At 34.5% G+C, this 27,864-nt stretch overlaps 1 protein-coding gene across 3 annotated transcripts; it reads left to right on the top strand.

Annotated features, from left to right (window-relative positions):
* The first annotated feature begins 4,499 nt into the window (after positions 1 to 4,499).
* On the top strand, positions 4,500 to 27,366 carry LOC148954969 (RNA-binding protein 1-like). 3 transcript variants are annotated; one of them, XR_016142766.1, is made up of 6 exons: positions 4,528 to 4,562; positions 14,985 to 15,226; positions 19,615 to 19,770; positions 20,242 to 20,766; positions 25,384 to 25,476; positions 27,225 to 27,246. XR_016142766.1 is itself a non-coding variant. In XM_089099457.1 (5 exons), exons 2-5 carry the CDS (start codon positions 15,015 to 15,017, stop codon positions 27,253 to 27,255), a joined length of 492 nt encoding a protein of 163 aa, XP_088955583.1. In that variant the 5' UTR covers positions 4,500 to 4,522; positions 14,985 to 15,014; the 3' UTR covers positions 27,256 to 27,366. The 3 variants fall into 3 exon arrangements, 2 of the variants coding, with proteins under 2 accessions (XP_088955583.1, XP_088955578.1); XM_089099457.1 differs by lacking the exons at positions 4,528 to 4,562; positions 20,242 to 20,766 and adding an exon at positions 4,500 to 4,522 and having other exon boundaries at positions 27,225 to 27,366; XM_089099452.1 differs by lacking the exon at positions 20,242 to 20,766 and having other exon boundaries at positions 27,225 to 27,366.
* Positions 27,367 to 27,864: the final 498 nt, after the last annotated feature.

Here is a 27,864-nt window from a genome sequence, read left to right as displayed (position 1 = left end):
ACAGATTGTTTCTACAGCTGAATTGTAAGTTTGCAGATTTTTTTTTTTTTGCTGTTTTTAGATAAGATTTTCTTAATGTTTAATACTCATTTATTGAACGCCTGATAGAAAATACAATCTTCTTTCTGGAGCATTTTTACCCCCCCCCCCCAAAAAAAAACCTATTGAGACCACATTTAGCTATAGACTAAGCTATGTACAAGGTTGGGGAATTAAAGAGTGAACCGGAAGTTACCCCAAAAATATAATTCATGAATAAATTGTAAATTATTGCCTATATGGGGGGGATAGAGGGCTATCATTTTTAAATGATAATACCTCATTTTTTTATTATTGAAAGCAGGGATGCCAAAAAGAATTATTTCTTTCATTTAAAGTGGAGACAGAAGAAAATGATATCAAATTTACTGGGAAAACATTAACACGTTTTGAGAAACCCAGGGCCCCCCATTGGGACTTGTTCAATGCCTTGTGTATTTTTGCAATTTATCAAAGGCTATTGGTGTAATTTAGCTTATGCATTTGGTCACTATTAACTAGATCCTTTGGATCTTGTTAAATGCCATGGCAAATCTATCACTCAGTTTTGCAATAATTTGAGGTATATCTGAATAATTTGTACCCCTTTACTCATACCCTCAATTTTTTTTTTTTTCAAGGAACACTAAGCTGTTTAACTTTATTTTGCGTGTTTGTTTTAACCATATAGTTACCTAGTTAATTATTAATTAAATTATTTTTCTAATGAAAGCTTAGAAGGTATCCTATCAAGGTTGTATCCAGAGGGGGGGGGGGGTGGGGAGGTATTATATTTAAATGATAATAGCTCGAAATTTTTTTTATTGAAAGCAGGGATGCCAAAAAGTTGACAAAATTAACAAGATTTTCGTGAGTTATACTTGATACAGCATTTACATGGTTTTATCGTCCAAAGGGAAAGGGAAATATGCATCCAATCTGTTTTTTTTTCTTATTGATGAAACGGCTTTAATTTGAAAACATTGATTCATAAGCACCTAGCCGATTCACACTAAAACGAATTGGTGTGACGAAAGCGATATCGACATCCCCACCTAACGCTGCGCTCGAGTGACAATGGCGCCCTTGGTCCAGTGCCCAAGTTACATTAAAAGGCCGGGTCATAATAAAAGCTTTCAATTTGGGAGGTTCAAGGAGGAGTCTTTGACAGTCTTATGACCTCAGGGTACTAGATGTTGCAACGTTCTTACGTATCTAGAGTGGTTTGAAAAATTCGATCACCACACAAATGATTGCCAAAAATATACACAAATATAACATTTAGAATATTATAACACTTTTTTCAAAGCTTTGAAAAAAAGCAAAAAAGTCTAAATACCCCTAACTACGCTTGAAAGCTATTTTAAAAAGAAACTCAGGAAGGTTTCCATGGAAATGACCATAGCAGAAGCTTTGAGCCTGGGTGGGGATCAAAGAGGAGTCTTTGAGTATTTGGCCACAGGTGACTTATTGTTGCAACTTTCTTAAATTTGGTAATTCTTGTGAGCGTTTGAAAATCAAAGCTTAATCTCAATAACTGATACTAAGTGTTCTAACATTTTGCTTGGATTAAAAGTGACGAACTAGGATGGAAATTTCAACATTTTCCTGGAGCTACTTCAGTCTGCATATTATTTCATTTAATTACATTTAAAACGGATGAGCGTTTCATTTTTTACCCAAGAAAATAGCTGACACTTCATTTTTCTTCATATCGAATAAACCATTAAGTGTTTTTGTGTCATTGTAACTGAAGTGTTCTCATGTGAAGTGTTCATCATGTATTTTTCAATTTGATAAATTTTTTTCCTTTTAGATGCAGTTTATAATTTGACTGATATTAGGTATTTATCAGTTTATAATTTGGAATGAATCCCCAAAAGAAAAAATGAATAATATCCAAAAGAGCAGCCAAAAGCAATAAAAAAGCAGCAGTTCAGCCATAGCCTACATGACATATATTCTATAAAAAAGCCCAAAAAAGAGGCCACAGGTGACTTATTCTTGTGACTTTCTTAAATTTGGTAATTCTTGTGAGCGTTTGAAAATCAAAGCCTAATCTCAATAACTGATACTAAGTGTTCTCACATGTTGCTTGGATTAAAAGTGACGAACTAGGATGAAATTTTCAACATTTTCCTGGAGCTACTTCAGTCTGCATATTATTTCATTAATTACATTTAAAACGGATGAGCTTTTCATTTTTTACCTAAGAAAATAGCTGGCACTCCATTTTTCTTCATAGCAAATAAACCATTAAGTGTTTTTTGTGTCATTGTAATTGAAGTGTTCTCATGTGAAGTGTTCATCATGTATTTTTCAATTTGATAAATTTTTTTCCTTTTAGATACAGTTTATAATTTGACTGATATTAGGTATTTATCAGTTTATAATTTGGAATGAATCCCCAAAAGAAAAAATGAATAATATCCAAAAGAGCAGCCAAAAGCAATAAAAAAGCAGCAGTTCAGTCTTAGCCTACATGACATATTCTATAAAGAAGTAAAAAAAAACTTCAAAATGTATTTTTTTAAATTTTTATTAAAAACCAGTTTTTAATACAATAAGTCTTTTTAGTAATCCAAAAGAGCAAAAAAAAAAACAATAAATATAAAAGTAACCCAATTCAAATATTTTAAAGGTTAAAAAACAGATACAGGCCAAAGGCGTTATGAAAAAAGTAAGATTCTATGTTAAAAGTTATATTTAAAGTTTTTACCCAGATAACTGACGAAATTTGTGATACGGTATTTGAAGTTTTATATGCAGTAATGCTCGATGAAAAAAAAACACTAATTTTGATAATTATTTATGTTAAGAATACATAGCTAATAGATACTTCAACTACTCGTATTATGCAAGGGTTCTGAAACGCCACAGCCATTTCGTTTCTACCAGATTTCTGCTTCTCTTGATGAATAACGAAGAAGACCAGTTTCCAGCCAGCGACTTGTGAATTTTTGAACTCATGAATAGGCTCGAATCTTTTGTAAATTTGAGCTGTTATTTGAGAAAGACTGATGAAAACATTAATGTTTGCGGTCAACATTGATCGCCCCAGTGGCGAGGCGCTGACATCTTACCGGCGGTGCGCCACCGGCAACGTACCAGTGGCGCTGTACGGTGCGCTATTTTCGGTCCCGCCACCGCCGGTCTTCCCTCATTGGCGCGGCGCCGGGGTCTAGTTCTTGGGTGGATCATTGCCATGTTGACGGTAACATTTTTATTCATGGGGAGTGTGCCTGTCTTTCTTTTTCAAATAATGTTGCCTATAAAAAAGGGGGATGAATTGCGGTTTATGCTCCCACACAAAACATTGGCACTGTATCAGGACCGGATCTAGGGTGGTCGGAGAAGGGCAAAAGGGGGCAAGTGCCACGGGGGTGGAAAACTAAGCTAAAATTGTAATATTTATGGGCAAAATTTTGTAATATCTACATTATTGATGGTTCAGCAGGGGGCAGCGAAGTCTACATTTTCCCCTCCCCCCCCCTTAGAAAAGACCTAACTCCGACTCTGCGCTATATCATACATTTTATAGTCGTCTTTTCATTGTAGGCTACATAGAAACATATTTATTTTATGTTCAATAATATTAAAAGTGCAGGGGTGGTATTGTCTAGGATTCGTACACCTACAAAATATTAGGGATAAATCCGACGTATCAAAATTGTATTTATATTTTCTCACACCATTGTATATATTTACGTGCCTATTAAGCCTTACGTATTACATAATTTTTCTATTTGCTTCTTTTTCTTCTGTAAATTTTCAAAAAAAAACTTAAATCTTGTACTGTATCCATTTGATCCTTTCCCGTAACGTAAAAGTGACTTGAGAATAATAATTTTAAAATTTTAGTGTTTTTGTGTTTTTAAAATTTTAGTTCACTATACTTTACCCTATCCCCCTTCTTTTGCAAATATGTAGCCTAAATTGTATATATCCCATGCGGTTTCTGGTTCTCGATTTCGTCACAGTTGATTTAGTTTACAGGTAAATCGGTTCAAACAAGAGTTACGCTTATAAGCTGTATCAAAAATAAAAGAAAAATAGATCATCTTTGAGGGTCTGCAAAAGGCTTAAAATTGAATTTTCGAAAAAAAAACTATTATTATAAAGCGATTATTACATTTGGAAAGAGTATAAAAAAGGCATTGATTAGTATGTTCACCCTATTCACAGGTAAGCAATTTAAACTGCTTCATATTTACAAGTATTTAGGTTTTTTTAACGTTGTTTTCAGAGTTTTATAGTGTTTACTTTGGAGGAGAATCAATCCTTTACTAGCTCTGAGTTGGGTTCCACCCTTCAGTGTGCAAGTTCAGAACGGCCAGATTATCTGTGGCTGCGGAGTGTAAAACATTTGGACGTAACTGTGGTTCAACTAAAGTTCAAGGTCCGAACGCACCTTCAGTTTTCAGAAAACGCAACATGTCAAAAGGCTGAAGAAAAAGAAAAAATCTCGATAGATTGTTTGTGGTGTCCTGTAGATTTAATTAAGGTAAAGTAGGCTAAATCATCACCTTCATAGGCGGTAGATGGTGTAAATTTAAGATATTTAATAGTCTATAGAATATCGTGAGATTATATTTGATTAATTTTGGGCGAATATAGCCTAGATCACACTTCAAGCTCTCAGCCATGTAAGCTGTTTCTCAGCAGTAGGCTATGAAGTGCCCAAGACTGACTCTACTATAGTGAAATTTTAGTTCAGCAGATTTTAGATATATTGGAAACGGTAAACCTCTCAATTAATTCACTAGGCCTAGAGAATGTGTTTTAATGAGGTGGTTGACAAACTGGCAAGCCAGGCAATTCAGAGGTCTTCTGGAATCAGCCAAAACTGTATCTACCATCCTTAGGGATGGACTGGGATGTAGAAATCAGGGATGCACTGAAATGTAGAAATGGCATTTTACTTCACTCTAGACTGTTGAAACTCATAGGCCTATTCAAAGACTGCTGGGATAACTTAGCCTACTGTTTCTTAAGATTAAGAGCCAAGCAGCAATTCTTCAGAGGGAAAGACACTCATGGGACAAACACCTAGGCCCTCTCTGTTGCCAATGCAACTGTTATTTCTAAAGTAACAAAGAAACTAACAAAAAGAACTGGTGTGTAACAAAAAAACTCAAAAATGATACTTAACTGATCAACAATATACTTCTTTGTATTTTTTTTCCTCAAAATTGATTTCTCCTCCAATCTCCGCTATTCTGGTATCTGCCCCCCCCCCCTGGAAAACTTTCTGCAGGCGCCCTTGGTAATTTGTGAACTGACTATCTGGAACAGGTTAGGGATCACACTCTGGTCATGTAGTAACTTGTACATCATTAACACATCTCCTTGTCTACATCTAGGCTATATGTGAGTGATGGTAATTTGAGCTTATCTAATTGGGTAGGATATGGAAGATTTTAAAATCCCTTTATGCATTTAGTTGCATATCACTGCACTGATTTCAGAATTGATATATCATCCTTATTGACTAGAGTAGCAATACACATCCCAAATTCCAATTTACAAAGTAGGAATTGTTTTTTTAACATTTTCTCTTCAGCCCCTAATCTAGACCTTTGCCATCCAATACAATACTGCTAATAACATTATTTAGCTAGGATAATAGTTAACACATCACTTGAGGAAAAATCTGCCTAGTGAGAAAAAATTGTGATTTGTATCTGACTCAAAATGGTAATTATTATTTTTGGTAAACAGGGTTCACATTCTTTTCTTGAAATGATTTTCCAGGACATTTCAAAGACATTTTCTACTGCTAGTTGGCCAAAATACAAGTCAAGCTATTATAACTAAGACTGTTCAATGTGCCAGTATTATCATCATATTAGTATTATAATTGTACAAAAATTGTTGTCTTTAACAATCCCACCTACTTTTCTCTACTTGTAGTATAACACAAATAACACATAGATTATTCTCATCCTTGGGTTTTACACTGCTATTTTACACTATAATAACAGTGTAAAAGTTCCTCACATTGAACCTGTGTTTACAATCAGTTACTTATGTCAGAGAACATTGACTGTTATTGGACTTTTAAATTAACTGCATATGCTCATGTCAAGGCAAATTGCACATACATAATGGCATAGATTGCTGTTCTAAATTATTTTGATTTATTACATCTTTGTTTCAGTTATTTTCCTGAAAAGAATGTGCTTAAATACAAAATCAATTTAGTCTATTATGACATAGATCTGAACTAAAATATTCTGACAGATTAGGGTAAAATACTGGTATATATTGTATATCCTACTTTCCCCACACAATATTTTATGTTCAATAGATTAACAAAACAATTTCCTATAATTTGTCTGTTTGCTTAGAGTTGACTTAATGCATCTGATACTTTCATCCTTGAAGTGAAAATGAAAATTATTGCAAAAATATAACTATCAAACTTAAATCCTATCCTGAAGTGTTAAAACATCAATATAAAAAACACCAATGAAATTTAAATTAAAACATTCATGTAAAATAAATCTCAGTTATTTTAGCTTCTTGATGCTCTCCTACAGGTCTTCCAGTATTTTTGCTGGATTTTGTGATGCTTCCATTTTATTGGCTGCAACTTCACAAAATTAGTGGACTTGGACAGTTATGTGGAGTCCTTTTTTTCTGCTTTCATTGCCATTTTGTCTGCCTGTTGTGCATAATCTCACTGCTTTTCAGTATTCTTCCCTATTTTGCTTTGACATTTTCTGTCTCTTTTTGGAGCTCCTTTCTTTTCTTCTCATTTGCAGTGTGTTCTTTATTTTCCATTGTCAAGATATTGCATAGATCTCATTCTTGCTCCTTTACAATGTTGGATTAAATCTTTTGGTCATATTTCATCTACTGAATGCTTAATAACTGAATTCTGGACCAGGCACAATGCTATAGTACTCCTTTCCTTTTAGTTTCCATTAGCATGTCTATGTTCACTGAGTACCCTTGCTCCACTGCTGCTTGTTTGCAAAACATAGTTAGGAGAAATTTCATTCTATCCCACAGTGCTGTATACTGTACTCTGACGCCAATGAATCTCCCCAAATACTCATCAAGTCTGCAATTGTATGAACAATCTTAGAATTCTTCCCCAAGGTTTCAACACTGGGAGAAATAACAGCATTCTGGTTAAGGGGGTTCCATAGGCTGACTATGTAATTAGAAAAGACTTTGTTTTGCCTGGTGTTAGCATGTTTTCAGTAAAACTTCAAGGCATGGCCTCTAGTACTTTGCATGGGCACCTGCAGGGGGGGGGCATGCCCCCCCCAGTAATTTAGACCAGAGTAGGAATAAAATAGAAGTGTAACAACTAATCAAAGAAAAAGAATTTCTTATTTTTGTTTTGTCTTTAAGAACTGCTTTGATACTCATTTAGAATCAATTAAAAATTTAATTCAATTCTTAGATCTTAGATTAACTCAATATAGGTCATTGTTTATCTAACTAAAGGAGACAAAAATCAGAAGCCAATTTAGGGTGTATAGCAAATACTCTCAAGGGCATTCTTATGCCCTAGCAATAGTGCAACAAGCTTGATAAAGCTTACCACATTTTGGAATTAATAAACAAAGCAATTTCATATATATACAGCATCATGCCCTACCAGGAGTCAGTTTAGCCTTGGTTTTTGCTCATATTTTGGCAAGCTAAAAACCTAAGCCTATATTTTTTTAATTCTTTTCCTTAATTTTTCAAATATAATCCTAGTTAAGGGGTAAGATTCTAATTTTGCTTAAGTCTATAATGATCATCCTGTGTCTGTCCCATTGGTTGTATCCTATTAGGTCTAATCCAAACAGGGATTTCTCTTGCTTTTCTTTCATAATAATGAAACTTAACTTATAGCTTAAACACATATGGGAATTTAGTGAAGATAGCAGAATTTGTAAATTTAAAATATTGATCTTTTAATAAATCAACAAATAATTCTAAATAAATTACAAATAAATGGCTTAAATTGAATAGTAAAATTAATAGTAATTAGTAAAAAAGTAACCATTCTTTTTTTATAGTAAAACTCTTGGTTTTTCTATACCAGTATAGAATCACATTTTTGTACCACTCACTGTTTGAAATATGATCTAAAGGTATCATGATCAGTCTGTTGGCCGGCGTCCCCCCTGGCAATTACCCCCTTGGAAAATACCCCCCCCCTCCCACGGAAAATACCCCCCACCCTCCTGGAAAATACCCCCTGTGGAAAAAAAGGCTTTCCAAATTTGAGAATTTTACTTGAGTTTTATATTTTTAATTTTTTTGGGGGGAAGGAATTTTGGTACTCCAATCTCCACTATTCTGGTATCTGCCCCCCCCCCCCTGGAAAATTTGGTACTTTGTGAACTGACTATCTGGAACAGGTTAGGGATCACACTCTGGTCATGTAGTAACTTGTACATCATTAACACATCTCCTTGTCTACATCTATATGTGAGTGATGGTAATTTGAGCATATCTAATTGGGTAGGATATGGAAGATTTTAAAATCCCTCTATGCATTTAGTTGCATATCACTGCACTGATTTCAGAATTGATATATCATCCTTATTGACTAGAGTAGCAATACACATCCCAAATTCCAATTTACAAAGTAGGAATTGTTTTTTTAACATTTTCTCTTCAGCCCCTAATCTAGACCTTTGCCATCCAATACAATACTGCTAACAACATTATTTAGCTAGGATAATAGTTAACACATCACTTGAGGAAAAATCTGCCTAGCGAGAAAAAATTGTGATTTGTATCTGACTCAAAATGGTAATTATTATTTTTGGTAAACAGGGTTCACATTCTTTTCTTGAAATGATTTTCCAGGACATTTCAAAGACATTTTCTACTGCTAGCTGGCCACAATACAAGTCAAGCTATTATAACTAAGACTGTTCAATGTGCCAATATTATCATCATATTAGTATTATAATTGTACAAAAATTGTTGTCTTTAACAATCCCACCTACTTTTCTCTACTTGTAGTATAACACAAATAACACATAGATTATTCTCATCCTTAGTTTTTACACTGCTATTTTACAATATAATAACATTGTAAAAGTCCCTCACATTGAACCTGTGTTTACAATCAGTTACTTATGTCAGAAAACATTGACTGTTATTGGACTTTTAAATTAACTGCATATGCTCATGCCAAGGCAAATTGCACATAGATAATGACATAGATTGCTGTTCTAAATTATTTTGATTTATTACATCTATGTTTCAGTTATTTTCCTGAAAAGAATATATCTTCTGTAAAGATAAATGTGTTTAAATACAAAATCAATTTAGCCTATTATGACATATATCTGAACTAAAATATTCTGACATATTAGGGTAAAATACTGGTATATATTGTATATCCTACTTTCCCCACACAATATTCTATGTTCAATAAATTACCAAAACAATTACCTATAATTTGTCTGTTTGCTTAAAGTTGACTTAATGCATCTGATACTTTCATTCTTGAAGTGAAAATGAAAATTATTGCAAAAATATAAATATCAAACTTAAATCCTATCCTGAAGTGCTAAAACATCAATATAAAAAAAACACCAATGAAATTTCAATTAAAACATTCCTCTTAAATAAATCTCAGTTATTGTAGCTTCTTGATGCTCTCCTACAGGTCTTCTAGTATTTTTGCTGGAGTTTGTGATGCTTCCCTTTTATTGGCTGCACCTTTACAAAATTAGTGGACTTGGACAGTTATTTGGAGTCCTTTTTTCTGCTTTCATTGCCATTTTGTCTGCCTGTTGTGCATAATCTCACTGCTTTTCAGTATTCTTCCCTATTTTGCTTTGACATTTTCTGTCTCTTTTTGGAGCTCCTTTCTTTTCTTCTCATTTGCAGTGTGTTCTTTATTTTCCATTGTCAAGATATTGCATAGATCTCATTCTTGCTCCTTTACAATGTTGGATTAAATCTTTTGGTTATGTTTCATCTACTGCATGCTTAATAATTGAATCCTTTCCTTTACCAGGACCTGGACCAGGCACAATGCTATAGTACTCCTTTCCTTTAAGTTTTCCATTATCATGTCTATGTTCACTGGGTACCCTTGCTCCACTGCTGCTTGTTTGCAAAACATAGTTAGGAGAAATTTCATTCTATCCCACAGTGCTGTATACTGTGCTCTAACACCAATGAATCTCCCCAAATACTCATCAAGTCAGCAATTGTATGAACAATCTTGGAATTCTTCCCCAAGGTTTGCAGTTGAATGGCTTGAGAATGTTTTATACTGAGTAAGGGTTTTGTTGCACTCTGAGGCAGTGCAGCATCCACATTGATAAAGATCTGAACACCTATATAGGTCACTGGATTTTTCTAGGGCTTTAGATCCTTTCTCTAAAGCGTGTTTTGTTACAAATCCAGTGTTGAATTGTTTGAGTGGTACATGGATTGAATTGTTTTGGACATCAAGTTTCAGCAGTTGGACAGATGTTTTCATCAACCCCAATTCTTCTTCTTAATGAAGCATGACAGCCAACATCTCAGGATAGACTCAAGCTCTTTAAGGAAAGGCACCATTGGTGCATCTGCATAAAACTGGACCTTAGCCTTAAAGATGGGGTAAGCTGTGGTCCCTTTTACTGTAGTAGGATGCAGATGAAGGTACTTTACTTTTTAGGATTTTGTGGTGGTTGTAGATTTACTGTTTCACAGCTGGGCACACTTCCATTGCCCACTCTGCAACTTTCAAGTCTTCAACCCATCAATGGGCACTGAACCCTAGAGAACATTTTGTTGTTTTTTCACCTCAATCAAGTCAGATCATCTTTCCAGTGAGTCATGAAATATCTGCAACGAAAACTTCCATGATGAACATCCCAACCACAACTAACCAAACTTATCATCTTTGGTGCATCTGGGTCCTCTTGCCTTTTGTCCTCCTGGAATATCCTCAGAAGCCCCCAGTTGGCAACTGTCCCATCCATTGAAATCGTTAACAGCTTATTTGGATTAAATGGTTACAGGGGTTTCTTGGTCTTTTCCAGAAGCTTCTCTGCTTGAGTGTGTCTCACAAACCTTGAATCAGAATAATACACCACAACTTCCCCTTTGTATTCACTCCAGTATTTCAGTAAAACATTGAACTGCTCTGTTTAAGTCACTTTATTCAGGCATTCATAAAAAGAAACTACATTGCATGGTGCTTTTCTTATATCACTGATCAATTGCTGTTTGAAATAAGGAGCCAAGCAAAAGCATATAAGGTAATCTGCCTTTGTTGCACCACATGGAAACTTTTTGACAATCTCATTGTCTGGGAATATTTAACCAAAAATGGCTGAGATATCAGAGCAGGAGTTGAGTACAACATTGTTATCTTAATTACCTAGCAAATCTCTGCTTCAAACACAGCTTGGCTTGAAGAAAATGTTGAGCACCCTTGTAGTTCTGAGCTTCTTCTCTCTCCTCTTTTATTGGGCTTCTTGTAATGCTGTATTTTCAGTTCTGGCACTTCCCTCCTGAACACTAGCTGTTGGCAGGTCACTGTTTGTTGTGGTGCTACACCCCTCTCATACATCTGTTGTAGTCTTCCTACTGTTGTGAAATTTTGACATGGCCTTGTCCTCATGTATAGTGCTGAGACACCCATGTTACCAATGCAAAAGACTCCCTGCAGAGCTTGCAATATGCCCTGTGTACATCTCAAGACACTTGCTGTAGCCAGTCCCTGAACTGGGGTTTTTCTTTCCACTCAAACTTGAATTTACGCTGTCTTCCTGGCACTATCACTCACTCCTGCCTAAAAAGGACCACACGAATTTGAAAGTCTATTGCTGCTTATATTGACTGTTTACTCAATACATAGGTCAACTTTTTATGCCTAGCTTTTTCATATCCTTTATATTCCCTGTATTTTAATTATTATACACTCCAAACTACACTTTAGTGCTCATTTAACATAGTTAGGCGCTAAACTGCGTTTTTTTGTTTCAGTATTAGTCATTTTGCGTTTAGTTTAGTCCAGGCACATCTTTAGGATTCTGTACTTGGAAGGGGGCCAGTACTCCAATTATTTGGTTTAAAAATTCTATACAGTTTGTATATAAAAAGGGGATACTTGGCTCTGTCATGAAATATCTAAATTTTATGCAAACATGTCTAGTTACTTTAATGCATATAAAACCTCCTATTTATAATTGAAATTCAGTTACAAAACAAAACATGCTTTATTGTGCATGAATAATATCTCATTAACTAGTATCAATGGTAGCCTATAAGGATAAATAAAATAAGAATATGTAAATAAATGATTATAAAAACAATGTCTTTTCTGGATTAGAAAATTGATTTACAAGTTTAAGAACATGATTCTTTTCTGTTATTTGTCCAAAACTCCCAAATTATAAATTTGGTTTGTCTGAGGATTCACCATCTAGGCAACAGTAGAGGACTGCCATAGAGGGTAATTTTAACCCTCTATTGCCACAACACAAAAATTATAAAGATGCCTTTTACACGGGCTGATCCTTTGTTCATCAAAGCTTTTTTATCTTTCAGAAGTATACAAAGCCTAAATAAATATATTAAATAATTATCATTTGAGATTAGTTCAGGATCATATTTTAAGTGTATAACTTTTAGTGTATAAAGTGTATAATTTTTTGTATAGTTATATTTTTCAATCAATTATTTTGAGTAAAAATTAGGGAGAGAGAAAAAAACATAATATAATACCAGGGTAATGAAGCAGTGCCTTAGATGTCACCTGATATTTATTTATTTATTTACTAATAGACAGCTGATCCATGTAAACAGCCAGAAACATGCTAGAAAATAAAATGAAAATGTTACAAGATTACTATTGTTAAAAGATGTTAAAGTAATACACATTCATGCTAGTGTTGTAAATGGTAAAACTGATCATAGTAAAATTTTGTATTTTTCCTTAATTTTATGGACCCCTGTAAAATTGATATTTTACCTATTTTATGTATTTTACCAATATTTTACATGTTTTGCTTACATATTTTAAGGCTTCTTGTTGTTATCATCATTCAAAACTACCCAAATGCTAGGAGAAACAGTTTGGAGAGGATATTGTTATTGTAATTTTTACTGGAGACACAGCAGGGTGAAAAAAAGTAATATAATTGTTAGTTGCACTCACTAATTTTGTTGTGAAGTGCTTATGGTTGAGTGACAAATTGGTATTTGATTAGCCATTCTCTTAAAGCATATTATCTTATTTACATTTGCTTATGCTCTTTTAATGAACAGTTTATGTAATCTTTTCACTAAAAAATTTACAGAAAGCATTATCATTTGGCCTGTGGATCTGTAGCAATGTTTCCCAGTCTAAAGCCTAGAACACACGTTGCTTTTTTTGGTGCCGATTTGGTAAATTGGTGCTGATTTGCAAAAACGGCGCCGAATTTCATGATGATCATAAAAAAGGAAGAAAGAGCTGTCGGACTATGGCAGCTGTAGCCAACATAGTTAACAATAATTGTAAATCTACATAGTATAGAAAACTGATTTGGACAATTAGCATCAATGCAATGCTGCTATGAGGCTAATCTGTTTCATTCTTAATGCTCAATCTTTCTTTGGCATTTGAAAATCAGGAAAAAGGAAAAGGTGCATTAAGCTGCAATAAAAAAAGTAATTCATTGATATTCCTTTCGACTGAAATGTTTTTGCCAGGAATGAGATGAGCAGAACTCTTGCCTCAACAACTGGAACAATAGGAGTCAAAGCACCATCTTCATCAACTACATGCAATGTTTTTGAAAAAAATTTATAAAGAAATTGTAGACAATTATGTTTTGCCATTAAGATACCTGTCAGTATATATTGTGCCTTCTTTTTAAATATCACAGAGTCACGTCGAATCAAATACTAGCAATGAAGCCTACGCAGCTTTCAATCTGATCAAATGTAATCATAATAAGTATGCAATTAGACTTGCTGGAGACTCAAGCAAATGGATGGAATGACTGAGGGAATGACAATTCTTGGCTGACAGAGATCTTTTAAGTGTAGGAACTAGACCCAGACAGATACCTAAGACATCTGTAAAGGGGAGAGATTTTATTATCAGAGTATACAAGAAAAAATCAATGGGATTGCTGAGAGCATGGCAGTTAGCTCTTGAATTTTTTTTTTTGAAATTTCGGGGTTGGGCGGCGCAATCGGCCCCCTATCAATATGCCAATGCTCCCCCTCTTTCTTGCTCTAGACTCTCTTGTAATCCCATTATTTTTAAACACAGTTTTATAAATTCCTCTAACTTTCATATTCTACTTCTGTATTGTGCTGTTTTGACAAATTGGAACCTCCCCTAGATTAATCTGTGCATACCTGCTCAAGCAACATTTTCTAAAAGAAAAGTATGCTATTACTGTTTGATTTTATTCTGGATAAAGGTGCTGTGTAGGTTTTAAGTTTTATTTTCTCTTTTTGGAAATTTATTCACTGAAGCAAGGATACTTTAGCTGTTCTCAGGATTTTTGTTATTCATTAAAATTGGAAGTCTTGTTCAATTAATTACTGCCAAGTTCATTTTTTTGGCTTTTTGGCCCCTATTCTGTTTTTGGGTGCAAATTTAACCAGTATTGCACAAGGGCACAAGGGTGGTGGTGATAAATATGTTAATGACCTCTTTTTCTCTATCCTAGGGTGTTGTAAAATGTCTGATGCATTGGCAGAAACCTTTAGTTGTTGAGAGAGAGGTAGAGGAAGGGGCAGATGCTTCCAAGGTCATAAAGGGTGCTAACTCAACCACCCTAGTTGACCTAGGACTCTTCATGACAGTGGAAGCATCTGAAATGGTATTGCAACTAATTAAGAAAATAAGTTTCAGTTTTTAGTTGCACATAGAGTGGCTGCATTGATCTCTACTCTTAAAAACTATGCTCAATTCTGATTCATTTCAGTGCTTTGTTAGACCACCCTCACCTCACTATTCTCTTAAAAAAGAAAAAAAATAATTGCTTGTCTTATAGTTTTTGACCAACCTCTTTTATTGGCACAATATGTCAAAGCATCACAGAGATTGGGACCTCGATTGCAAAGTATACATCGGCAATTTAAGTCGTGAAGTTGACAGATATGAGGTTGAAGATTTGTTTGCCAGATATGGACCTTTGCGCAATGTTTGGGTTGCCCGAAATCCTCCAGGCTTTGGATTTATTGAATTTGAAGATCCCAGGGATGCTGAGGAATCTTGTCGCCATCTTGATGGTTTGTAAGTATCTTTAAAGCAATAATAACATTTTTTCATCTTTTCATGCCCTTTCTGTTTGTAGGTACGTTCTTTATCAGCAGGATATGTATAGTAAACTGTATGTTGTTGTTAAAGTGCCAGTTCCTAATGGTTATTTGCTATCTCAGGTTCGTAAAAGAGTATGGAAAGGTATTTGACAGGGTGGTGTCTCGTCCCATCCTCTTTATAATAATAGCAAAGTGGAAGCCCAAATCGGTTGCAACTAGTTTTATATTTGGAGGTCTTGACCTGTCACTGGCTAACTATACAGATGATTTACTGAACGTAAGTAGGGCTTACGCTACTATAAAGGAGATCTTTGATATTCAGGGTTATGAGTATAAAATAATTGGTCTTAGTTTTATCCTGGAAAAGAGTGCAGTTTTTGTAGTAGGTGAATCAACTGGTTGTTCATCTACTGCAAATATTTGCCTTGGATCACATGTTGTAAAGCCCTCGTCTAGCTTTACTTACCATGGTCTGCCAATTGGTTCTAGCTTAAAGTATACCAGGTCCCTCCTGCTTGATTTTTTAAGTGAAAGACTGCAAAGGACGTACGGACTTCTTGTTCCGTGTAAATCTAGTTATAAGCAGGCAATACTAGGAAGGATGTATAATGCGTTTGATGTGCCCTATTTATTAGCATTAGCATGCTTATGGGAACTGTTTAGTCAAACTGAGAAAATAGCTATCCGCTGACTGTATTTTCGTTATGCGAAGTTTCTATTAAGTATCCCTTTATTGGAAAGTTACCGACGGCTCTTGTCTAGTTCTGATGCAGCACAGCCATTTGTTGTTATTGAAGGATGTCGTTCTCGGCTTATGCATTCTCTAGATCATGAAAATGGTTTATTGAATGTTTTTTTTTTGTATTTTTTTAGATGGAAGTGTGTCTGATTTTTCTTCTTTTTCTTTTTTGTACTTATTCCATTTTAGCACATTGCTTGTTTTTTGAGGAAAAATAAAATGATTCATTCAAATGTCCAGACAGATCAACAAGATAAAAGGATGAAGTGGAGTTTCTTTTTATGGACTCTTAGACAATGCTGTTCTGTTTATGCATTTTGCCTTTTTTTTTGAAATATATAAACAAATTGCCAGGGGGCCAAAAAAACACCGCATCTCCTTTTTTTAAAATTGTTTGGATCACAAAAAAAAACTTAAGGAAACTTAACTTCAATTTAAGAATTTTTCAGGGCTATAACTTCTGACCTGTTGTGTATTTCTTTGTAATTTTTTAGCCAGCTGTATTGCGTAATGTTTCATCGTCTATATAGAAATACGTTAAATTGACAGAAATAAAGTGTAGATTAACATTTGTCTCTGCTCACCATTTAGGTTACGTCACGTCTTCTGAGAAAACAAGGTAATTGCACCTTATGTTTAGATTTAGTAGCCAAAGCTTAAAAACACAGGTTTTCAAAGAAAATATCTAGTGACGAATATTTCACATGCACCATTATTTTAAAATTAATTACGATTATTAAATTAATTTACCATTAAATTAACATGTACCATTATTTTAAAATTAATTATCATTCTGGTCAAGCTGGACGTTACTTTTTAATTAGAAAAACTAAACTTCAAAAAGAGCTTGACATCCCATCAAGCTGACATCAAATTTATTCAAAAAATACATCATAGAAATTCTCACTTTTGAAGAACCTAACTGGGGGTTGAAAGTACCCCACTATGAAGAACAAGGATAATCATATTTATGCATGGGTAGCATAGATGTGTTTCTTCTTTTTTTTAACAGTAAAGGGTAATATCAAACCTTGAAAAAAGGGGTGAAATATACCTGATAAAGAAGCCAAAATGAACGGAAGTTATAGAGAATAATGAAGTCATACATGAACTAACCCAATTAAGAGTGGGATTGCCACCCTCTAAAACCTAAAGACTAGAGGTTCAGCTGTGGTCAACCTAAAACCAAATCTATTGTACCAATACTGACACATTAATACCAATTTTTTTCCTCTGAAACTAACAAGGCGTTTCGTTTATATATAGATTCATGCTTCATAAAAATTCTGTTTGGCTGTTGATATTTTATATATTTGAGAGGGATTCATTTGAAAGGGAGAAAACGTTCATAAAAACTAAAAGTACATTGAATTAAGGTACTCATGGGTGGCCTTGGAGACTCTCAACCGATAAAACTTGGTAGTTCTTAAAAGCTTTATGGTTTCTTCTCCCTGGTGAGATTTCTAAATCGGTTTCTGCTCAAAGTGTATTATACGTCGTCAGAAAGTTACCCATTGCAGTACAAAAATGCTTACTAGTTCACAAATTTAAACTAGTTCAATTATCCGGACTTTCATCAGAGCCAGGAAGGATTAATGATAGATAAAACAAGGCAATAGAAGAGACGAGTATTCAAATTCGTCTTCTATCATAATGACAATTGCAAATATTTCATACATTTCTACCAGTGTTGAGTTTGGTGACCCAGCTTTCAACCCTGGGAGGAAACTCATCAAAGAACGAACTTCTGTTGTTGAGCAAAATTTGAATGCACACCATTCGTAAATGAGAGGCCAGGCATGCTTGGAGCGTGTGAAAAAAGTGTCCCTGTCACTGAACATTCGATAAAACTTGCAGAGTCTGCTAAAAAGTCACGATCTGTACCTAGACCTGGTAAAGGAAAAAGCCTTGAAAGCTGGTAAAAGCCTTGAAAGGAAAACGCAATAAAGTGTGGTTGGCTTTCAAGGCTGAAGGAAAAACTGTCAGCAGCTGCCCTTGAAAGCACTCAAAAGCAGATAGAGTCAAGAAAACAGTTGCTGATCACAGGGGAAAGAGCCCTAGTTCAAGAGAAAAAAGGTTTCAGTGCCTTCATCCCAAAGAAAAACGTAGCTTAAGGCTGTTAGGTTAACTTAAATTAGGTTAAAAACCTAACTTGGTATACACTACATATCAAAATCAAATTAGAAAACAAGTTTTTTAGTCTACTGAAAGTAAGAATCAACATCAAAACTTAAAACCAAGAAAAATCATTTCAAGACAAGGCGGTCTGCTCCTAATCTCTTGCTCATTACACTACAGCCTTGCAGTTCAATGAACATAATTAGGCTGTGTTTTCCACTTTTTGTTATTGCTTTAATATCATTTTCATGTGTGGTGTTATGCCTTTGAAAGTTACATGTTCAAATAAATTGAAAAGGACATTAAAAAAAAAACGAAGAAACAACTGTAGAAGGACTGGGACAGCTCATGAAAGCATGCATTCTTGCTTCCACCCTCAGGTAGCCTGTTTCTCAGCTGGTCCAAATCATTCATCCAATTTATTTACTGATTGTTTTAATTTGGAGACTTCCAAGGGATGTTGCTGCTCTATTTATTTATTTCCGTCAGACAAGTCTCATTTTTGGTTATATTCAATGCTTGACCTATCCAAGGACTTCTGAAACTGAAAAGGTCCCTAGAATAGTCCCTTTTCCAGATAAAAATAGGTCCATAAGTCCTTATTTTTGGCCCTGTGAACACAGGGAAGCTATGTAGTTGGAGTCATAGTTGTAACCGCAGTTAGAGCAGTCTAGGTAAGAGTGGTAATGGTAGTATTAGTTGTTACAGGAGGAATTATTGCAGAAATACTACCGCGATTTGAAGGGGTAGTAAGTAGGCTAATCCATTGATATGGACGCCGAGAAAATTGGAAGCGTTTTGTTAAAAATGTTGATTACGTTACGCGTTTTATTTTATGACGCTCGTATTGTCATTTTCAAGCTTTGTTTGAAAAAAAAACAACATGTGTCAAATGTATTCTTACTGTGTTTAGGACAGTCACTCGTTCATTTAAGACAAACCCCTAAATGACCTCTGAAATATTGGGAGTCGATAGAGGTGCAATATATCTAATATTCCTTTTAGACCCCAAAGCAGGGTTGTGGGGCCCAGTTTTGGGTCCTTTAATTGTTTAGGTATAAAGTTATACATACCAAAGAATCCTACCATACAAATTGCATTGTCGCGACGTTGCATACATACCAAAGTCACAAGGCTCATGCTGAAATTTTAGTGCCATCTTTTAGTTAATTCATGTAAACCTGTTTCCAAAGTAATCAAAATAATCTTTACCATTTGTGAATCATTTGTGAATCAGATGATAATTTTTCCTCCCATAGTTCGTCTGGTTTGTGTTTTACATCATGCTGTTCCGTTGTTGGATGGAACAGCCCCGGGATTCGTTAAAAGACAAATACGAGCATTTAATGCTCGAATTGACCGCCTGACCCTGAGGTGTTTTGTTATAATGACAATTATATTGTTAAATAAAGTCAATATGGTTTTTTTATTGTCTCACCATGTATATTGTTATATTTGTGCTCACCTTTTGTATCCAAATTAGTCATGATCGCTATTAAATCTAGGAGACTCCATGGCTCAAGAATCAAAGTAGAAATGTCGAACGGCAAGACAAGGACTGATCGTCGCGAAAACTACCGTCGGGATAATTACCGAGATGATGGCTACTCTAGGAATTCGCATAGAGGCAGAGAAGGTCGTGGTGGTTTCCGAAGGCAGAGGTCTGTTCAATCTCCTATTTATATCTAACGGTTCTGGATATTTTCCCTAATTTTTGAAGTGGTCATACATTTGAATTTAATACCTCATTTTCTCTAATAGAAATTATAGGGCTTAAGTATGCGATAAAAAAAAATATTGAAGTCTTTTCATAAACTTGCTTATGTTTGGTAGCGTTTTAATCTTCTTATTCCTGTAATTTGTAAGCCTTTCAAAACGTAAAATATAATAAATTACAAAAAACCTATTTCCTTAAAAACATAAATTATACCATCAATATGATGTTAGTTCTATAAAATGAAGTTTAAGAGCAATAGGTAAATTTTACCGTAATTTTGTTTCAGTTCTTTTCAATGAAGTTAAAACTGTTTCCATTTCAATTATTATTCTATTTACAGCAATATGTTTAAATGCTTAATGTAAGTTTAAAATTGCTCATTTTAACAATAGCTCTTATCACCACCCTTTTCCAGGTTTTTAACATCTTTAAAACATCCACTTGTACATCCAACACCATCTACCATTCAACTTCAATTCTTCAATTCACCAGCAGCTTAATTTATCATTTAACTGGTGAGAAGATTGGTTTTGTATATAACAAAGCGTCATTCCCCATTTCATTCTCTTAGAGATTATCCAAGACATGGCAAGAAATATTTTGGCCTTGAAGAGGGCATCCTAAATTATTCCTGTCTTTGGAATATTCACCAACATCATCATTGGACGTTATATATACTACTCTTTGGATTAGGTTTTGGAAATGAAAGAATGTAGATGGCGGTGATTTCAACCCCTCGCAATATTTAAGGAAGTCGGCATCGGTTTGCTTCAAAATAAGAGATGAAATTACCACTTACGACATTTTATTGAAATCAGCAATTTTCATTTTTTCGTCCGTTGGCTAGATCAAGGGCATATTCCATCTCTGGAAAGGACATTCAAACTATCCCCTTTCTGGAACCGTGACTTTGCCCCATTTTTTAAACCGAAATTTAAAGGTAATTTTGACTTATTTATGTTTTTTAAGACTCCTGTAGTTTATATCCTTTACTTTGTTTCTCTGTCGCTAACAGCTGTTTTTGGATATTATGTATTGAACTAAAAGCAATTAAAAGATCCAAAAATTCTTATAATGTTTTTATTATTTGATACTTTTGATATTATCCCCTAAATTTGGAGCAGGAATTTTGTTACAGTTCGCTCGTGCAAGATAATAAAAAAAAGTCAAGGGGCATAACATGGTTGATATTGTAAGGGTAGGATAGTCACTCCCCTAAAATGAGTTGACTATTTTATTAGCAAAAAAGAACTATCGGAGAAAAAACAGTACTATCTTAAGTATTTTTGCATCTAACATGCATTATTCAATGCTGTAGCGGCCTTCAAATTTCATGATAATATTGATAATACTCCTCCTCCACCCAAGGACCTAAATTGAAATCAATATTTAAAAATTTTTCACTAAATTGAAGTCAATATTTTAAATTTTTTTACTAAATTGACCTAAATTGAAGTCAATATTTCACTCCTCCACCTAAGTACCTAAAATGAAGTCAATATTTCACTCCTCCTCCACCCAAGGACCTAAATTGAATTCAATATTTCACTCCTCCTCCACATAAGGACCTAAATTGAAGTCAATATTTAAAACATTTTCACTAAATTGACCTAAATTGAAGTCAATATTTCACTCTTCCTCCACCCAAGGACCTAAATTGAAGTCAATATTTAAAAAGACAGAAAAGAAAACCAAGTTTTGACTTGAACAAATTTTTGCTTGAAATGTACTTGAAAGGAATTTTTAAAAATCGAAAGATTTTGATGTGTAATAGCAAAATGTCACTTTTGCTTGCTAAAGTAAGCTTTTAAGTTCCAAACATAAGGTGCCTTATAGCATCAAAAGAAATAAAACCAGCTAACAGGTCTCCATCACTTTGATCTTTAGAGTTTGAGGGGTTGTTTGATTGTTGATTGTATTTAATGCAATCTTGATTCCCATCAGTTTTAATTTGAGCTTTTTTGTTGTCATTTGTATCCATATTAAGTTTTCATTCATTTCAATTTCTCTCCATTTTATGTTTGATTTAGGTTGTCTTGTGTGAATCGATGTATGTTCTTTCTAGGTTTGACTATTCCTCCTTTCTTTGGCGAAACAAAAACCCTCTCTTTTTGTTTCATTGTAGTTTCTAGCAAGTCCAAATTTATCACATCTCTAAACTATTTTTTTGTTCTTCTTTATTGCAATCCCTTTTTATTTGCTCTCTTATATTTCGTATAAATTTCAAAAATCCACCAATTAAATTTTTGCGAGACTACAAGGAGGATGAAAATCATTTTACAGGCGAAACTGTTTTCAGGTAAACTTTTAAGCCACTATTTTGTAAAAAAAAAAAAATCATAAAAAAGGGATAGAATTGAGAAAAAAATCCATCATTGATGCTGCCATAACACCCTCAACATTGTGCTGTAAAAAAGCGATGTGTATCCTTCATTGAGTTATTCGAACATTTTTGACGAAACCAGCTTAATCATAATTTATTGATTGTCAGGATAGGCTACCAAATTTTTGGTAGCCTATCCTGGTAGCCTGCCAAATTTTTGGTAGCCTTTCAATCAGAGTAGAATAAAAAATGGAAAGAATTGCATCCGTTACTTATGCTGTTATAAACATGCGCTTAAATGTTAAGCAAATTGATGGGGGAAAACGTCTAAAATCTTGTGTGTATTTGATAATTAATCTCGTTTTAGATTGTTAAAGGGATGGCCAAGAAAAAGTATGGTCATGTGGTGTATCGTAAACTGGCTGGAGTTTGGTTTTCTTGTCCTGTTACTGAAATATCTCAGTTCTTTGTGCTTCCCAGTCGCCAAAATCCCTTTCTGTTATTCAAATATTACCCCTTCTCATTTCTTGCCCTGTTTCTTATGCCAGTGCTAAATCTATGAAAGAAAATTCGCTAAATGCGTTGTACTTTTAGCTTAAATCATACTTAAATATAAAATATTACCCCACTCTGCCTCGTCTTTTTAAGATAGTTAGCCAGATAGCAGACAGTTTAAATTCATAACATGCAATGTAAGTATTATTGGAAGAACGGCGCCCCGTGGTCTATCCAAAAGCACATCATTGCACAAATTTTTAAAGAATAAGGGAAGTAAGAATGTCCCTGCTTGAAAACTAAAAGCACTTACAGGTATGGTAATTTGAGGGAAAAATTGAATTCTGCAATCAGTTCTACCCTTAGACAATCAGATTGGCTTTTTTGGGGGTATTTCTATTGCAAAATTTGAAAAATAACAATATTACCCGCCCCCCCCCTAGATTTTGAAAATAGTATTTTTTTTGTTTAGCATTGTAAATTATTACAATTTATTTATAAGGTATTTTTTAAAATCTAAGGGGGAGGGGCACAAAAAGCCTAAGGGGCATACGAGGGCTTTTAGACCACGAGGGATCCAATGGAGCAAACGAATTTATTTTCCGATGCTTAGTTTCGTTGATATTACTTAGTATCTACAGAGGAGCTCACCATTATTTTCGTGTCATACCTAGCATGTACATACTAGAAATCGATATTTACGCCAAAATCTATTATCTGACAAATTATACTTCATCAGTGAAAACAATCAGCAGTATCATACAATGAGCATCATCACTTTATTTTTTAAATAAAGACGATAAAAATGCAAAGAGCAAAATAACGTTTTTGTGTTTTTCTCGGAACTTACTCAGATGTAGATACTCGGTTTTGTCGGAGGACAGCCGTTATATCTAGGTGGTTGAATTACAAGCATGGTAATCAGAAAAAAATATTTCTGCAGTCAGTTTTTTTCCCAGTATTAATTTAAGTATCAAGTTTTTTGTTTATATACTTGTTGGAAATGACTAGTTTAAACACTTTAAGATTCAAGCAATCACAAAAATGCGTCAAATACGCATATAAGGCTATTACTTGCAAACTGTTCATTTAACACGTTTTTTTTCTAATCTTTGGTCAGTACTAGTGTTTGGTCAGTACATCATAAATGACCTTAATCAGTAAAAAAAACGAAGTTTACGAATAAAAAAAACTTTTTGACAAACTTTTTGTGGAAGAAGTTAAAAAAAGGATTCTATTCTCTATTTGGAGCTCTGTATGGAGGAAAAGAATTACCTAATTTTTCACAAATTCCTGACAAAAAATCCCAATGAAGGTGCTCCTCTGCTCTACTTTGAACCTGCATTCAATCTTTGCAATGTTCAAACCATCCAGTGATGAGAAAAATCAGAAAATGGTCTTAAATCACCCTTAAAGACAATCTTTTCAGAAAACTAACCATTATTTCTATATTGTTGGCGGAGTCACCCAATTGAGTCGAGACGAAGCCACAAAGGTCCATTGTCTTCTCATCCGCCCAAAAGATCTAATTTTCCCCATCCTGACCATTTTATCAGCTGTCGGGCATTATCTTCCCTACATATGTCCTCTGGGCTAAAATACAATTTATGAAAATCCTCCAACTGGTACATTATCCCTACTGGGCATCCTTCTATCTCACGCCTTTTTGTTTCCACTGGCATCTCAAATTTTTGGCAGACAGATATCCCTACTGGGCATCCTTCTATCTCACGCCTTTTTGTTTCCACTGGCATCTCAAATTTTTTGGCAGGCTGGGGAATCAGCTCTGCTTATGTGGATTCGATGATTCTGGAAATTCCCAGTTCTTGGTATGACCTCAATAGCAATTTTTTTGCATTTTCTTTGTGATCATAAACGTAGCATAATAGAGCATTCATTTTTAAGCGCAACGATAGCTATTTAAATAAACGAATGTGAATACGAAGAGTCCTGAATCACGCGACGTAATTAATTAAGATACATATATCTACTCTATATTGGCGTCATCTCTTAGCTGTTGCTTTTATTCCAAACATTTCAGCCAGGAAGGCCGTGGCAAATCTCCTTAAGCGAAAACTTGTTGTCTCTTCATTTAAACCGGGTGTATTCTAGCATATAGCTTCTGATAGGTTCTGATTTTTCCGCAAAAAATGGCCTTGTGTTTATGACTCGAATTAGTTAGCTGCCTTGACGCATCTACGATACTTTGTCTCTTTGACATCGGATCGGATTTGTTTAATTGTTTGATTAATTAATTTCATCATTGAATGAAATATGAAGCACTACCTGCATAGCCTGTCAGACGAAAGACAAAAAAATATAACTCACTTGTGAGGATCATAAATCAACAGACTCTGACTGTACGTTTGAGAAATGGTCACTTCAGGTACGGACGCATAACGTCACACGATTCTTTTCAGATTACTGATCGGTTGGGAGTCACTAACAATACCAGTTATATAGGTAGATTTTTATTTATTCTTGAAAAATAACGTTACTAAAGATATAATTCCATAATGCAGCTAATATTGCGCCCCTTTCAATGACTGATTGAGCTAATTTCCCCATTTTTTTGGCCATAATAAGTGAAAAATGCCGAATTTTCACTTGTGTGTTAAAAAACGGATATGATACGATAAAATATGAACTAATTTTAAGACAATGGAAAAGAAGAATTATAATAGTTTCTTTTCTAATATTATTACCGTTTTAAACTTTCTTATGCGTGTAACATTTCAGGTCCAGATCACCAATTATGAGGTACGAGGAGAACTACGGTCGAAGCCGTGGGCGTGAAGCTAATATACCACCCTATGAAAGAAGCCGTTACAGGTCAGTACATGACTCACCCATTTATTCAAACCATCGACTCCATGTCAATAAAAAAAATATGTCAAATGAAGAATAACATTGAAGCTTGAAACGTACAAAAATTGTTCCTCATATGAGGAGTGCTGCTTCCTCAGGGTTTAAGGAGGTTTAAGGAGGAGTGCTCCTTCCTCCTTAAACCCTTGTTCTTTGCTATAAAGTTTTACACTCTGTCATAAGCTCCTTCGTCTGTCCTTATCCGTGGAAGGAAATTTTGCTTGCGTGGATTCATAGTAGCTTCGGAATGGACTTTCCACGAGTTTGCCTAACAAGAACGGTGACTGCAAAAATCACTGCATGGTGACATGAAGGTTTGGTAACCCTCGAGGAAATTATAGCCTAAAACGACATAGCTTTATACTGTTGTTTTTTAAGTGGATTTATTAAAAAAAAGCTTTTTCCACCAAAGAGGTTTTTCAAAAAAAAAAGTAAAGAGCTACATTAGACCAAAGATGAGCATGAATAAAGTCTAGTAATTTTTCAAACATAAAGCTACCATAAATCACCATCAATAAATAAATGAAACCCAAAACGAGCAGACATTAATAGGGGTAGGGCCGGCGCCCCCCGTGCCTTCTAAAGCCCTGCAGTGAACGTCACTGCAATGAACTGGTTCGTAGCAGCAGAAAATTCAGTTCCGTCCTAATTAACAACTCATTACTTTTCCCATGAGCAAAATTATCTTAAGCATGAAATCAGTCTATCCTACTGATTTATTTTCACCATCGTTAACTATCGATGAAAACATTCAGCTGTTGCGGGTTCAATAATTGAACTATGAAGGGTTCGAAAACGAGCGTTCAGAATCTCCAGTCGCATTCTTGTTTCTGGGATAGCATTTCGATCAGTAGGGTGATTTTGCTCAGTAGGGTATTTTCGCTCTCAGATCTCGGATTTTAATAATAGATGACATTTGTGACAGATATTTAAAAATTGCTGTAAGGATATGTTTTTATTTCGGGATCTAAAAATCTTCAAATAGGGAGAAAGAAACAATAAATGTTCTTTGATTTAATAATTGTGCTCTGGCCGAAAAGTGAAATAAAAGTTTGTTTAAAATATACAGAGCTTTTTGCTTATGCCCTGATCTAGAAGTAATATTTGATTTAGTCGACACATGTTGTATCAAGTTCGCTTATGTGTAAAATAAAAAGAATTGTCTAATTGAATTTATTCTTCTGTTTAAGTTGATATATCCTCAAGGTAATCTTTTTTTCGCGAATGATATAATTAATGATTGTCAGCTGTTAATAAACTTAATTGGGGAAACCTTTGGAACCATACCCCCTCTTAATATTTTGAGATATTCACGATTTTTCCCATATCTTCAATATAAATAACCTATTTTCTATTCTTTTGTTAAGCTCTTTTCGTATTTTTATTTCCTATTCCTCAACCCTGTTTGACATTAACACGATCTTTTTTGCTAAGTTTAATAATTTCTATTCGGTAAATGCATTTTATAGTCTATTTGATAATATTGTCTTCTTCTAGTGTCATATTCTTCATGAGTAAAGTCTCGAACAGATCATAGAACCGATTTTGCAAACCTATCCATAGCTGATAGCGATCGCTTATTTCTTTATTTCTTATCGCCTAATCCTTAATCCTATTTGACAACGCCTGTCTCTTAGTTTTGGCAATTTCTAAAATGTAATTATTTCAAATATTACATTATGGGCTAAATTATAATATTGCCTTTTTTCTTTCAGGAGCAGGTCACGATCACTGTACAGGGACTAAGAAGCCATGCTTTGATTTTCTTGCTTTCTCAAGTATTTTCTTTTTTTCTTTCTTCTAATTTTCTCTTATTGGACTAATTTTTCAGTTTAATAAAAATGGTACCTATGATTATTTTCTGCTTCTTCCTTTGTAATATATTTCAATTCAAATTTTACTGTTTTCACTTTTTGTCTTGTCGTGAAATACCCCACAATAATACTGTCTTGTGTCAGATTTTTACGTCTTTGTTGTCAAATTTCTTCGCCTGCCATCAGCTACTTCGCTTATTGCTTCAGAATTGAAGGAGTAAACCAGGCAAGCGTTTCGTCGTCATGGGAGGCCCTCGTTTCTAAAGTTTGTTCACCGGTGACTGTTCTCTTGTACAGTTTGACCCTCTTTCCTGCAAAACGCCTTGGCGTAGGAGCATAGTCTCTGCACCCTGTGACCCCACAAGCTCGGCAAAAACTGGTTGTGCATTGCTATGATAGCTTGAGAACAAGTTCTATTACAAGCAAGGTCGTATCCAGGAGGGAGGTTACGGGGTTTGAACTCTCCCCTCGAATTTTTTGTCCGGGTTATTAAAACAAAATAAAAATGTAACAAAATAAAAAGAAAAAGGAAATTTATGAT

The sequence above is a fragment of the Artemia sp. Qi Xiang Cuo genome, chromosome 2 (genome assembly GCF_049724085.1).
Source record: "Artemia sp. Qi Xiang Cuo chromosome 2, ASM4972408v1, whole genome shotgun sequence".
Classification (NCBI taxonomy): Eukaryota; Metazoa; Arthropoda; class Branchiopoda; order Anostraca; family Artemiidae; genus Artemia; species Artemia sp. Qi Xiang Cuo.
The sequence above is the reverse complement of the archived record's forward strand: the minus strand, read 5'-3'. Positions and strand labels throughout refer to the sequence as shown.